The sequence below is a fragment of the Theropithecus gelada genome, chromosome 11 (assembly GCF_003255815.1).
Source record: "Theropithecus gelada isolate Dixy chromosome 11, Tgel_1.0, whole genome shotgun sequence".
Classification (NCBI taxonomy): domain Eukaryota; kingdom Metazoa; phylum Chordata; class Mammalia; order Primates; family Cercopithecidae; genus Theropithecus; species Theropithecus gelada.
The window spans coordinates 96,773,505-96,788,183 of NC_037679.1; the positions used below are offsets into that span (position 1 = coordinate 96,773,505).

Below are 14,679 nucleotides of genomic sequence, written 5' to 3' on the forward strand. Positions count from 1 at the left end.
TTCCTTGGAGACAGAAATGACTCAGGGAGGCAGATGAGGATAAACAAACACTGCCTTGAAACTGTCTCTATGTTTAGCTAGATTCTGTCTGCAGCTTCTTGAATCCAGGAGGCAGAGGTTGGAGTGAGCCAAGATCACGCCATTACACTCCAGCCTGGGTGACAGAGCGAGACTCCGTTTCAAAAATATATATATAATTATGAATATTCACATTGTAACCACAAGGTCTTTCTTTTGATATACTATAGTTTTTTCACGAAGATTAGTTCTGGACACCATACTTTAAGTGGTACATGAAATACACTTGGAATGGCCTTTAAAAAAGACCAATAAAGAAAAAAAACAACTTGAAATGATATTATTCACCGTCGTTTAGGACCAGAATGTTAGGTAAGAGACATAATAAGGATAAAAATATATATATATATATATATATTTTTTTTTTTTTTTTTTTACCAATAATGGGATTTGTTTCATGTAGGGAAGGGTTACCGAGTGAGTTAAAGCAATGGAATAATTCTGCTCAGAGATCTTTAAACTATATACTCATATATCTGTAAATAAAATTGGTTAGATCAGTTTTCCCTCAAACTTTAGCTCCCTTTTTCCACTGTTTCCTTTGACCTCCACCTGGAGAGCCTGTTAAGACACAAATTCCTGAGCTCTGCTCTCAGTAATTCTGATTCTGTAGGTCTGAGGGGATAGAAGGGGCTTGAGTTTGCATTTCTATTTCTTCTTTTTCTTTCTTTTCTTTCTCTCTTTCTCTGTCTTTCTCCCTTCCTTCCTTCCTTTCTTTTTTTTTTTTTTTTTTTTTTTTTGAGACACAGGCTTGCTCTGTCGCCCAAGCTGGAGTGCGGTGCGTGATCTCGGCTCACTGCAAGCTCCACCTCCTGGGTTCACGCCATTCTCCTACCTCAGCCTCCCGAGTAGCTGGGACTGCAGGCGCCCACCACCACGCCCGGCTAGTTTTTTGTATTTTTAGTAGAGACAGGGTTTCAACGTGTTAGCCAGGATGGTCTCGATCTCCTGACCTTGTGATCCGCCTGTCTCAGCCTCCCAAAGTGCTGGGATTACAGGCGTGAACCACCGCGCCCGGCTCTTTCTTTCTTTCTTTTTGACAAGGTCTACCTTTGTCACCCTGGCTGGAGTGCAGTGGCACCATCTCGGCTCTCTGCAGCCTTGACCTCCCAGGCTCAAGCTATTCTTCTGCCTTAGCTTCCTGGGTAGCTGGGTTTACAGGCGTGCACCACCATGCCCAGCTAATTTTTTAATTTTTAGTAGAGATGGGGTTTTGCCAGGTTGCCCAGACTGGTCTCGAACTCCTGAGATCAGAAGATCCGCCTTTCTTAGCACCCCAAAGTGCTGGGATTACCCGCCCGCCTCGGCCTCCCAAAGTGCTGGGATTACAGGTGTGAGCCACCGTGCACGGCCAGAAAATGCAGTTTCTAATCATAATTCACAACTTATTAATATTCTGACCTTAAATTGGTCATTTAAATTATCTTTCAGTTTTTATACCCATAAAATGGTGATAAGATTAACTACTTTACTTACTTCCCACAAAAGTTTTGAGGATCAATTGAAATAATGTATAAAAACATTATTAAAATACCATATGCATATTAAGACAAAGATGTAGCTCACTTGTTTTGCTTAGAATTTACAATTTATAGCCAGGTGTGGTGGCTCACACCTGTAATCCCAGCACTTTGGGAGGCTGAGGCGGGTGGATCAACTGAGGTCAGGGGTTCGAGACCAGCCTGGCTAATATGGTGAAACCCCCTCATTACTGAAAATGTAAAAATTAGTTGGGCGTGGTGGCATGCGCCTGTAATCCCAGCTACTTGGGAGGCTGAGGCACAAAAATTTCTTGAACCTGGGAGGTGGAGGCTGCAATGAGCTGAGATTGTGCCACTGAACTCCAGCCTGGCGACAGAGTGAGACCCTGTCTAAAAAAAAAAAAAAAAGGAATTTATTATTTACTGCCAAAAAAAAAGTAGCAACCCAGCAATCTCATTCCTAAGTGTATACCCGAGAGAAAAGAATTCATACATTGAGCAAATATCAGGAATGTTTATAATAGTTCGAACTAGAAACAACGATGCGTACATCAGTGGGAGAATAGATAAATAAATGTTGGCATAGCCAAAAGTGGAATACTACTCAGCGGTAAGAAGGAATGAACTGCCAACACCACCACATAGTACTCATAGACACTACACTCAGTGAAAAAAACATCTGAGCACAAAAGAGTACATACTCTATGGTTCCATTTAAAGGTCAAGAACAATAAAATTCACTGATGATGGCAGAAGTAAAAATAGTGGTTTCTTCTGGAGGGGAGGCTATAGACTGGAACCAGCACAAGGAAACTTTTTGAGGAGCAAGAAATGTTAAAGAATCTAGATCTTGATCAGGGTAATGGTTGTATCTGTGAATACAGATGTAAATATTCACCCAACTGTAAACTCCAGATTAGTGCATTTTTATCTGCTTTATTGTATGTGTACTTCAGTAAAGAAGAAAAAATAAAGGAAAAGACATAAATAAAGAAGGGAGAAACTCACCCTCAATTCTGTCACCACTAGAAGACAATTTTTTTTTCTTGAAATGTTTCCATTCTAACCAGACTTAGAGGGTAATCTAAGTCTGTTCATGCTGCTATAACAAAGCAAAACAACACAGGCCGGGTGCAGTGCCTCATGCCTGTAATCCCAGCATCTTGGGAGGCCCAGGTGGGTGGATCACCTGAGGTTAGGAGTTTGAGACCAGCCTGACCAACATGGTGAAACCCTGTCTCTACTAAAAATACAAAAATTAGCCGGGTGTGGGTGTGGTGGCGGGTGCCTGTAATCCCAGTTAATCTGGAGGGGGAGGCAGGAGAATCGCTTGAACCCAGGAGGCGGAGGTTGTAGCGAGCCGAGATCGTGCCATTGCACTCCAGACTTGGCAACAAGAGTGATACTCTATCTCAAAAAAAAAAAAAAAAAAAAAAACCCAAAAACATAGACTGAGTAATCTGTAAACAGTAGAAATGTATCTCTCATGGTTCTGAATGCTGGGAAGTTCAAGATCAAGGTACCTGCAGGTTTGATGTTTGGTGAGGGCTGCTCTCTACTTCTAAGATGGCGACTCCTGCCCCGTCCTCATTAGGCGGATGAGTGCTGTGTCCTCACATGGTGGAAGGCAGAAGGGCAAAATAAAGGAGCAAACTCTCTGAAGCAACCCCATCTCACTTTTTTTTTTTTTTTTTTTTTTGAGACAGGGTCTGGCTCTGTCTTCCAGGCTGGAATGCAGTGGCGTGATCACAACTCACTGCAGGCCTGACCTCCCGGGCTCAAGTCATCCTCCCACCTCAGCCACCCGAGTAGCTGGGACTACAAGTGCAAACCATCATGCCCCGCTAATATTTTATATACATTTTTTTTTTTTTTGTAGAGACAGGGTCTCCTTGTGTTGCCCTCCTTGTGTGGTCCAAAAGGGGGAAATAAGAACTCCTGGACTCAAGCGATCCTCCCGCCTTGACCTCCCAAAGTGCTGGGATTACAGGCATGAGCCATCGAGCCTGGCCTCTGAAGCCCCTTCTATATGGGTATTAATCCCTCCATGGAGGCAGAGCCCTCATGACTCAGTCACTTCCCAAAAGGTCCTGCCTCTTAATATCACCACAATTAGGATTAAGTTTCTGCATGAATTTTGGAGGGAACACACATTTAAACCACAGCACCCTCCTTCAGCATCTTCTCCATTCAACAGCACATACTTTTTAAAAACACAAATGAACTCATGTCATGCTTCTGCTCAAAAAAACTAAAATGGTTTCATAGCTTCCTGGCTGGCTGTCACGTTCGGAATATAATCCAGAATGTCCACGACTGCTTACAGTGTCCTGCACGAGCAGACTCCTAGCTGTCTTCAACATCATTTCTCCTGCCACTCTGCCCTGCTTCACTCCACTCCTGCCAGATCCGCCTTTTGTCACCCTGCCAAACACGAGTCCTCCTTTTGGTGTCTGCGTTTGAAATGCCTTCTGTTTGAAATGCTGTTTTCAGATACTGCCGAGGTTGACTTCCTCGTGTGGTTCAGGTTTCTGTTCAAGTATCATCTCTACTGAGAGAGGAACCCTAACCACTCTATCTTAATCTTCCCCAGCCCCAACCCTCTATCACCTTACCTTGATACTTTATTCTTCAAAATGCTCCCTTATTACTTGACATTATATATGTGTTGTCTGCTAAGGCTGCCATAACAAAATACCACAAACAGGTGGCTTAAACAACAGGAATTTGTTTTCTCATAGTTCTAGATGCTGGACATCCAAGATCAAGGTGCCAGCAGGGTTAGTTTCTCCTGAGACCTCTCCCCTTCAGTAGCAGATGGCTGTCTCCTCAGTGTCCTCACATGGCCTTTTCTCTATTCACAGGCCTAATGCCTCTTCCTCTTCTCATAAGGACACCTGTCCTATTGGACTAGAGCCCCACCCTAGTGACCTCATGTAACCTTAATTACCTCCTTAAAGGCCCATCTCCAAATACAGCTCCATTCTAAGTTACTAGGGGTTAGGGCTTCAACATATGAATTTTAGGACACAATTTAGTCCATGACTCTTTGCCCTCTGGCCCCCCAAAATTTATGTCCTCACATGCAAAATACATTCATCTCTATTCCATCAGGCTCTAAAGTCTTAACCCATTCCAGCATGAGTTCCAAATCCAAAATTTCATCTGAATATCATCTAAATTTGGTTTGGGTGAGACAAGAGGTATGATTAATCCTGAAGCAAATTGTTTTTCCAACCTGAGCCTGGGAAACCTGACAAGTCATGTGCTTCCATAATATAATGGTGGGACAAGCATAGGCTAGACATTCCCATTGCAAAAGGGGGACATGGGGGAAATAAGAAAGAAGAAAGGGGTATCTGGTCTTCCAAGTTCAAAATTCTAGTAAGGCAAATTCCATTTAAAAAAAAAATTGTGTTGGCCGGGTGTGGTGGCTCACGCCTGTAATCCCAGCACTTTGGGAGGCCAAGGCGGGCGGATCACGAGGTCAGAAGATCAAGACCATCCTGGCTAACACGGTGAAACCCCGTCTCTACTAAAAATACAAAAATTAGCTGGGCCTGGTGGCAGGCACCTGTAGTACCAGCTACTCGGGAGGCTGAGGCAGGAGAATGGCCTGAACCCAGGAGGCGGAGCTTGTAGTGAGCCAAGATTGCGCCACTACACTCCAGCCTGGGCAAAACAGCCAGACTCCGTCTCAAAAAAAAAAAAAAATTGTGGGCCAGGCACGGTGGCTTACACCTGTGATCCCAGCACTTTGGGAGGCCGAGGTGGGTGGATCACAAGGTCAGGAGTTCAAGACCAGCCTGGCCAATAGGGTGAAACCCTGTCTCTACTAAAAATACAGAAATTAGCCAGGCATGGTGGCAGGCGCCTGTAATCCCAGCTACCCTGGAGGCTGAGGCAGGAGAATCTCTTGAACCCAGGAGGCGGATGTTGCAGTAAGCCGAGATCTCGCCACTGCACTCCTGCATGGTTGACAGTGAGATTCTGTCTCAAAAAAAAGAAATTGTAGTAAAAACACATAACAACAACAACAACAACCACAAAAAGGTAGGCTGGACGTGGTGGCTCACACCTGTAATCCTACCACTTTGGGAGGTCGAGGCAGTGGATCATCTGAGGTCAGGAGTTCGAGACCAGACTGACCAATATGGTAAAACCCCGCCTCTACTAAAAACATAAAAATTAACCAGGTGTAGTGGTGTATACCTGTAGTCCCAGCTATTTGGGAGGCTGAGACAGGAGAATTGCTTGCACCCAGGAGGCAGAGGTTGCAGTGAGCCAAGATTGCGCTACTGCACTCCAGCCTGGACAACAGAGTGAGACTCTGTCTCAAAAAAATAAAAACAAAAAATTAGCCAGGCGTGGTGGTACGTGCCAGTAATCCCAGCCAGAGTGAGACTCCATCTCAAAAAAAAAAAGAGAAAAAAAGAAAAACGGTTACCATGTGAATCATCTTTTTTTTTTTTTTTTTTTTTTTTTTTGAGACGAAGTTTCGTTCTTGCTGCCCAAGCTGGAGTGCAATGGTGCAATCTTGGCTCACCGCAACCTCTGCCCCTGGGTTCAAGTGATTCTTTTGCCTCAGCCTCCCAAGTAACTGGGATTACAGGCTTGCGCCACTATGGCCAGCTAATTTTGTATTTTTAGTAGAGACGTTGTTTCTCCATGTTGGTCAGGCTGGTCTTGAACTCCCAACCTCAGGTGATCCTCCTGCCTGCATGAACCACTGCACCCAGCCCATGTTAACCATCTTTTAATACTTTATCTTACATTTATTTTATTACAGTTTTTAAAATATCTTTTCAGCTTTATTGAAGTATAATTGACAAATAAAATTGTATACATTTAAAGTATGTGCACATGATGTTTTCACATACATGTATATTGTGAAATTATAATCACAGGTTAATTAACACAGTAACTTTTTTTTTTTTTTTTGAGATGGAGTCTCACTCTGTCACCCAGGGTGGAGTGCAGTGGCGCGATCTTGGCTCACTGCAACCTCTGCCTCCCAGGTTCAAGCGATTATCTTGCCTCAGCCTCCCGAATAGCTGGGATTACAGGCACATGCCACCATGCTAGCATAATTTTTGTATTTTTAGTAGAGATGGGGTTTTACTATATTGGCCCGGCTGGTCTCGAACTCCTGATCTTGTGATCCACCTGCCTCAGCCTCCCAAAGTGCTGGGATTACAGGCATGAGCCACCGTCCCTGGCCAATATGTTTCTTTTTATTTTTTTAATGTGGCTACTGAACTTTTCTTCTTTTTTTTTTTTTTTGGAGACAAACTTTCACTTGGTCACCCAGGCTGGTGTGCAGTGGCACAATCTAGGCTCACTGTAACGTCTGCCTCCCGGGTTCAAGTGATTCTCATGCCTCAGCCTCCCAAATAGCTGGGATTACAGGCATGTGCCACCACACCTGGCTAATTTTTTTGTGTTTTTAGTAGAGACAGGGTTTGGTGATGGTGGCCAGGCTGGTATTGAATTACTGAACTGAAGTGATCCACCCTCCTCAGCCTCCCAAAGTGCTCGGCTTACAGATGTGAGCCACCACACCCAGCAGAAAAATTTTAAATTACATCTGTGGTTGGGCCAGGCACAGTGGCTGATGCCTGTAATCCCAGCACTTTGGAAGGCCAAGACAGGTGGATCACAAGGTCAGGAGTTCGAGACCAGCCTGGCTAACACGATGAAACCCTGTCTCTACTAAAAATACAAAAAATTAGCCAGGTGTGGTGTCATGCGCCTGTAGTCCCAGCTACTCAGGAGGCTGAGGCAGGAGAATCGCTTGAACCCGGGAGGCAGAGGTTGCAGTGAGCTGAGATCCCACCACTGCACTCTACCCTGGGCGACAAAGTGAGACTGCGTCTCAAAAAAAAAAAAAAAAATTATATCTGTGGCTCACATTATATTTGTATTGGACAGTACTGGCCTAGGCTTTATTCAATAATCTTGAAGATATTTGAGTGGGAAATTGACACGATTCAAATTCTGATTTAGGATAATTCACCTAGCCCTGATGTGGAATGGATTCATTTTTGAAGAAGGGAGAGGGAGGAGGAGGGAAGACCTTCCTGAAAGTGGGACGGACCTGAGAGCTGGGATTAGGCCCTTCAGCATCAACGGGAGCGATGGATGGATGATTTAAACCCAGTTTAGACAGGAAAATCAACATTTCTCAAATGTTTTCCTTCTTAATCCTGAGGACTTATTTTCTACAGTGTTTTCAAATTCAAAGTGAACTCTGCCTACACTAACCCAATAAAGGAAGATTCAAAAGTTGCTTTAACAAAAGTTGTTCTTTATGAGGATTATAACAGATGCAAGCAAAGTTTTAGAGCAATTACTAGCTTTTTGTGTGTGTCTTGAAATGCCATTGACATTGTTTTATGAAAGAGAAAGTTTTCCCTGTCTTTACCTCAATGTGTTTAAAGTCTTGTGTTCCCTGACTTTAGGATTTTATGTTTGTTTTCCACTTGGTTATCATACTAGCAAGCATTCATCCCACAAAGTTGCATGAAACTAGGATTGAGATTTACATTCTGCAGATAACTGCATTTAGAACTAAGAGAACTCAGACAATTATTCTATTTATTCCTTTTTTTTCTAGGCAGACCTACATTAAAGTATTCGGTGTAAAAACTGTTTGTTTAAGTGTAAATACTGTACATGTTGTTTGTTTGTTCGAGACAGAGTCTCACTGACACCCAGGCTGGAGTGCAGTGACGCAATCTCGCAATCTCGGCTTACTGCAACCTCTGCCTCCCGGTTTCAAGCAATTCTCCTGTCTCAGCCTCCTGAGTAGCTGGGACTACAGGCACGCGCCATCACGGCCAGCTAATTTTTGTAATTTTAGTAGAGATGGGCTTTCACCACATTGGTCAGGCTCTAGGTGAACATTTTATAACATTCTCACTAACTTACTCTGTTTTGAAATGTATCCATCGCACATCACATTTCCTCTTTTTTTCCCTTTTTTTTTTTTAAATAAAGATACAGAAAGATTTCAAAAGGAATCGAATGACACAGCATAGGTGTTTTAGGGCATCTAGCCTCACTGGTCCATCCTGACATACTTAATCCCTCAAGCCTCATCACCAGAGCTGTGACTGGACTGAGCAAGGCTCCTCCTGAAGTAGACCGAAGACCCAGTTCAACCAACCAACCTCTTGAAGCACATCAGCAAACAGTTCTATTGAGCAACTCTTCTCTAGTGGCCAGAGTGAAGGACTATCTAAGCTTGGACATCTCTGTTGCTTTGGGGGCCAGCCCAGTCCAGAACTGGTTTTTGAGCATCAGGTTCCTCCTAGGTCCTGCTTGCTCAAGGAAAACTTATCTCAATATGCTCAACACACTTTTTTTTTTCTTTCTTTTTTGAGCCAGGGTCCCACTCTGTTCCCCAGGCTGCAGTGCAATGACATGATCATAGCTCACTGCAGCTTCTACCTCCTGGGCTCAAGTGATCCTCCCACCTCTGCCTCCCAAGTAGCTGGGTCTATAGGCGTCTGCCATTACCACACCCAGCTAATTTTTTTTTTTGATAGAGAAGGGGTCTCACTGTGTTGTCCAGGCTGGTCTCAAACTGCTAGGCTCAAGTGATCCTTCTGCCTCGACTTCCCATAGTGCTGGGATTATAGATGTGAGCCACTGTGCCCAGGTCAACACATTTTTTAGATTCTCAAGACTCAGTTGAATTCCAGTTGTAACCTTTAAAAATAATCCCAGCATTTAGGAGACTGAGGCAGGAGGATCACTTGAGGCCAGGAGTTGGAGACCAGCCTTGGGCAATACAGTGAGATCCCATCTCTACTTAAAAAAGAAAGAAAGAAAATGAAGGAAAATAAGAAAAGGAATGGAAAGTTATGAGACTAATGAAAAAAATAAGGCTCTCAAAGATAGTGAATGATGAGGGGAGAAAGAAGGGACTTTTACTAAAAGGGAAAAGATGTAACAGCATTGTACTGGCAGGGTCCTCCAGGGTATTGATGCTTAGTTGTGACTGAGACATCTGGGAGGCTGCAGGCAAGGTCAGTTCTCCTACTGAAGCTTCCAGCCTGCTATCTACCCTGTCGACCTGAAAGGAAAGGAATTTAAGATAGGAAAGTTTGAAGGGATTGGTGGGGGTGCGGGAAAGGACATAGAAGATGGCTCTAGGTATACAAATTGAGCTGCCCCAAGGTGGCAATCTAAAATAATATCCACTTCCCCAGCTGAATTATTCCAGGCAAGGTGAAGATGACTGGTTCCCCCCACTAAGAAATGTCTCTCTTTTTTTTATTTTCACTTTTTTTTGAGACGGAGTCTTGCTGTGTTGCCCAGGCTGGAGTGCAGTGGCACGGTCTCGGCTCACTGCAACTTCCGCCTCCCAGGTTCAAGCGATCCTCCTGCTTCAGCCCCTCCTAGTAGCTGGGATTACAGACACACACCATCATGCCCGGCTAATTTTTGTATCTTTAGTAGTGATGGGGTTTCACCATGTTGGCCAGGGTGGTCTCGAACTCCTGACTTCAGGTGATCCACCTGCCTCGGCCTCCCAAAGTGCTAGGATGACAGGCATGAGCCGCCACGCTCAGCCAGAAATGTCTTACTTGTTAGGTTTGTAGTGAGCCAAGTGTTCTTTCTTCCCCCATCCAGGGGTTAGGTTAGGGATAGCAGAACAGTATTTAATAAACCAGAAGACTCAAATGGGAACAGGATGCAGTGGGTAGATCCAGTAGGTTACATGGCCCTGAGAGATAAGAGACTCAAAGAGCTGCCCAGCAGTGAAGACACAAACTACCACCACCCTCCCCCACCACCACCCCTGGTCTTCTGTGGGGTCTGGGTACAGATCAGACTGTGTTTGTTTCCGAAATGATCAGTTCTTAGCGATCCTACCCAAGGCTGTGTTGTCCTCTCCCCTCCCAGTTCTTGAATTGAATTCTGTGCCTACCTTTACCTGATGCAAGTTTTTAAATATTTCCAAACTGACCAACCCAGTTTCTCTTAACTTCTTCCTTCCCCAATTTTCTTTCCACTTTCACCAAGTTGACTTCACATTCTTATCTCCAGATAAGTTCTTTAGTATAATCTATTCCTTTGTCTTCCCCATTAATTACCTAAATCTCATGTGATGTTTGCTCTTTTCATACCACTCATAGGTCAAATTCTCCTAAAACAGCTCCGTAATTAATAAGAAACAGTCACTAATCACAAGTTTTAAGGACCACTCTCTCCTCCCTGTCTTCCTCCCTCCAGGTCACCCCAGCTCTGATCTTTGCCATCACAGTTGCTACAATCGGCTCTTTCCAGTTTGGCTACAACACTGGGGTCATCAATGCTCCTGAAAGAGTGAGTACCAGGCCACAAGAATTAGAATCTGGAATAGGGAAGTTACTCCTTTAAGCAGAGTTTCAAGAAATCAGAATTTAAGGCCAGGCACGGTGGCACCTGTCTGGAGTCCCAGCTACTCCGGAGGCTGAGGCCTAAAGATCACTTGAGCCCAGGAGTTAAACACCATCCTGGGCAACACAGTTAGTGAGGGTCCCTCCCCAAACTAGGGGATTTTAAGACAAACTTTGTATCTATCCTGTCCAAGACTGAAGATGGAGACAATATTGGTGGGGAAAATTAGTGGGTTCATTTAATCAAAGCAAAAAGCTCATTTACTCCCTGAACCCTGGGCGGTGCTGTTCTTCCTCCCACTCTTTCACCCACAGTGATAGACTTCCTGTATTATCCCTTAGGGGTTAGGTACAAAGCAGCTGGATTCGCTTCGCAGAGGGCCGGGGTGAACATCAGTGCTGCCACCTACTGGGATATTCAGGACACATGAAAAATTACTATTCCAGGGAGAGTTAACATTAACTCCAATATGTTATCTGCCTCTTCCATTCCCGTCTATTTATTCCCTTGATTCTCTAGGGAGGAAATGATCCCTAATATTTGTTTTGTTTGTTTGTTTTGAGACGCAGTCTCGCTCTGTCACCCAGGCCTGAGTGCAATGGCGCTATCTCGGCTCACCGCAAAACTCCGCCCCACAGGTTCAAGCGATTCTCCCACCTCAGCCTCCCGAACAGCTGGGATTACAGGCGCCTGCCACCACAACCCGCTAATTTTGTACTTTTAGTAGAGACGGGGTTTCACCATGTTGGTCAGGTTGGTCTCCAACGCCTGACCTCAGGTGATCCATCCGCTTCAGCCTCCCAAAGTACTGGGATTACAGGTGTGTGAACCCCTGCGCCCAGCATATTTGTATCTTTTGTTCTCATCCAATTGTAATAGTGTGTCCTCCCACCAACCCTTTTATTTTGCAGATCATAAAGGAATTTATCAATAAAAGTTTGATGGAGAAGGCAAATGCCCTTCCCTCTGAGGTGCTGCTCACGTCTCTCTGGTCCTTGTCTGTGGCCATATTCTCCGTCGGGGGTATGATCGGCTCCTTTTCCGTCGGACTCTTTGTCAACCGCTTTGGCAGGTATTGACTAGAAACTGGGCAAGGAAGTGGGCTCTACAGCTGCACTGAGGACAAGTGTGGAGAGTTAGGGCAGGGAGGTGATGATGCCTTTGAATAAGAACACCTTGAATTCTAATCAAGGGAAACCTAGTCCAACTGGCCCCGAATATGACTGCTCTTGCTTGGAGCTCTTCTACCCTCCATAGCTCCCGCCCAGCTACACAAGAGATGAACTGTGTGAGTGATTGGCCTTTGCAGTCCAGCTAGGGCTAGTTCAGAATTATTCCCTAGTAAGCTCAACTATGGGGTTTCCAGAAACATACTTAATTTACAAGGTCCAAAGTTGATTACTTTTCTAAAAAAAAAAAAAAAAAAAAAAAAAGGGGTCTCATATAAATGTTTTTGTTATCTTACACAGGATTGGTAGGAATTATCTTTAGTCTCTGGCAAATGTAGATAATGGCCAAAAAAAGAAAACTGAATCTTCTTTTTTTTTTGAGACGGAGTCTCGTTCTTGTCACCCAGGCTGGAGTGCAATGGTGCAATCTTGGCTCACTGCAACCTCCGCCTCCCTGGTTCAAGTAATTCTCCTGCCTCAGCCTCCTGAGTAGCTGGAATTATGGGTACCCGCCACCACACTCGACTAATTTTTGTATTTTTAGTAGAGATGAGGTTTCACCATGTTGGCCAGGCTAGTCTCGAACTCCTGACCCCAGGTGATCCGCCCACCTCAGCCTCCCACAGTGCTAAGCTTACAGGCATGAGCCACCGCACCTGGCTGAAAACTGAATCTTCTTATTTTATACTAGCGTAGTAACCTATTTTAGAAGGTAGAATTTATTTTCAGTTATGACTGACGAAGGAACTGTTTTAATTTGCCAATTAGATATTCTAGAAATGGAGTGGAACTCACGTTTAAAAACTGATAAGGCAACCTAATTTACTTGCTAATGTTCTTCCCCCATGCCCTCCCTCTGCCCAAGAAGTAGGGCCTTGCTCTGTCACCCAGGCTGGAGTGCAGTGGCCCGATCATAGCTCACTATAGCCTCGACCTCCCAGTCTCAAGCAATCCTCCCACCTCAGCTCCCTGAGTAGCTGGGACTACCGGTGGGCACCATCATGCCTGACTCCCAACTAGAAATGTTCTGATAATAGAAAGTAAAAAAGGTCTGGGTGTGGTGGCTCATACCTGCAATCCCAACACTTTGGGAGGCCGAGGCGGGCGGATCATGAGGTCAGGAGTTAAAGACCAGCCTGGCCAAGATGGTGAAACCCCATCTCTATTAAAACACAAAAAAAATTAGCTGGGCGTGGTGGCAGGTGCCTGTTATCCCAGCTACTCAGGAGCGTGAGGCAGAGAATTGCTTGAACACGGGAGTCAGAGGTTGCAGTGAGCCGAGATCACGCCACTGCACTCCAGCCTGGGCAACAGAGCGAGACTCTGTCTCAAAAAAAAAAAAAAAAAAGAAAAAGAAAAGAAAAGAAAGAAAGTGAAAAAGAAAAGTTAGACCAAGAAGGGAGTTGATATGAGCCTGGAGAAGAGCAGAATAATGAGGACAGAAGAGGAGAGGTTAGGAGCCTCTCACTTTGCTAATTCCACTTTGTCTTTGATTAACCTTACAGGCGTAATTCAATGCTGATTGTCAACCTGTTGGCTGTCGCTGGTGGCTGCCTTATGGGACTGTGTAAAATAGCTGAGTCGGTTGAAATGCTGATCTTGGGCCGCTTAGTTATTGGCCTGTTCTGTGGACTGTGCACAGGTTTTGTGCCTATGTACATTGGAGAGATCTCGCCTACTGCCCTGCGGGGTGCCTTTGGCACTCTCAACCAGCTGGGCATCGTAATTGGAATTCTGGTGGCCCAGGTACTCTAGAACTTCTCATACTTAATGAGTGTTAGTTTCATGGGTCATTAAAAAAGTTAACATAGATAAAGCACTGAAGAATATCTGGCATATGTTCAATTATATATGGAAGTTTTAGATATTGTTACTATAGCTCATAGATAGTAGCTCAAGAAGCAGGTTGAGTAGAGAAAGGAAAAGAAACACAATTTCTTTTTTCCTTTTTTATTTTTTATTTATTTTTTTTTTTTGAGACGGAGTATCACTCTGTCCCCCAGGCTGGAGTGCAGTGGCACGATGTCGGCTCAACCTCTGCCTCCTGGGTTAGTTATTCTCATGCTTCAGCTTCCCGAGTGGCTGGGATTACAGGTGCGTACTACCACGTCCAGCTAATTTTTGCATTTTTAGTAGAGACAGAATTTCACCATGTTGGCCCAGCTGTTCTCAAACTCCTGACCTCAGGTGATCCACCCACCTCGGCCTCCCAAAATGCTGGGTTACGGGCGTGAGCCACTGTGCCTGGCAATTTTTTTATTTTTTCCAATGGTAAAATAATGTATGATTTTCTGAACTTTTGTTTGGTTTTGTTTTGGAGACGGAGTCTCACTCTGTCGCCCAGTCTGGAGGGCAGTGGCATGATCTCGGCTCACTGCAACCTCCACCTCCTGGGTTCAAGTAATTCTCTGCCTCAGCCTCCTGAGTAGCTGGGATTACAGGTGCCCACCATCACGCCTGGCTAATTTTTGTATTTTTAGTAGAGACGGCGTTTCACCATCTTGGCCAGGCTGGTCTTGAACTCCTGATCCACCTGACTCAGCCTTCCTGGAATTACAGGT

The 14,679-nt window shown here is 44.7% G+C and overlaps 1 protein-coding gene across 1 annotated transcript in view; it reads left to right on the forward strand.

Moving 5' to 3' along the window:
• Positions 1 to 14,679, forward strand: part of LOC112634127 (solute carrier family 2, facilitated glucose transporter member 3-like) — a 43,560-nt gene that overhangs the window by 15,006 nt on the left and 13,875 nt on the right. The window contains exons 6-8 of the mRNA XM_025401261.1: positions 10,803 to 10,895; positions 11,861 to 12,021; positions 13,624 to 13,864. Coding sequence (XP_025257046.1) covers positions 10,803 to 10,895; positions 11,861 to 12,021; positions 13,624 to 13,864 — 495 coding nt within the window. The remainder of the gene's footprint in view (positions 1 to 10,802; positions 10,896 to 11,860; positions 12,022 to 13,623; positions 13,865 to 14,679) is intronic.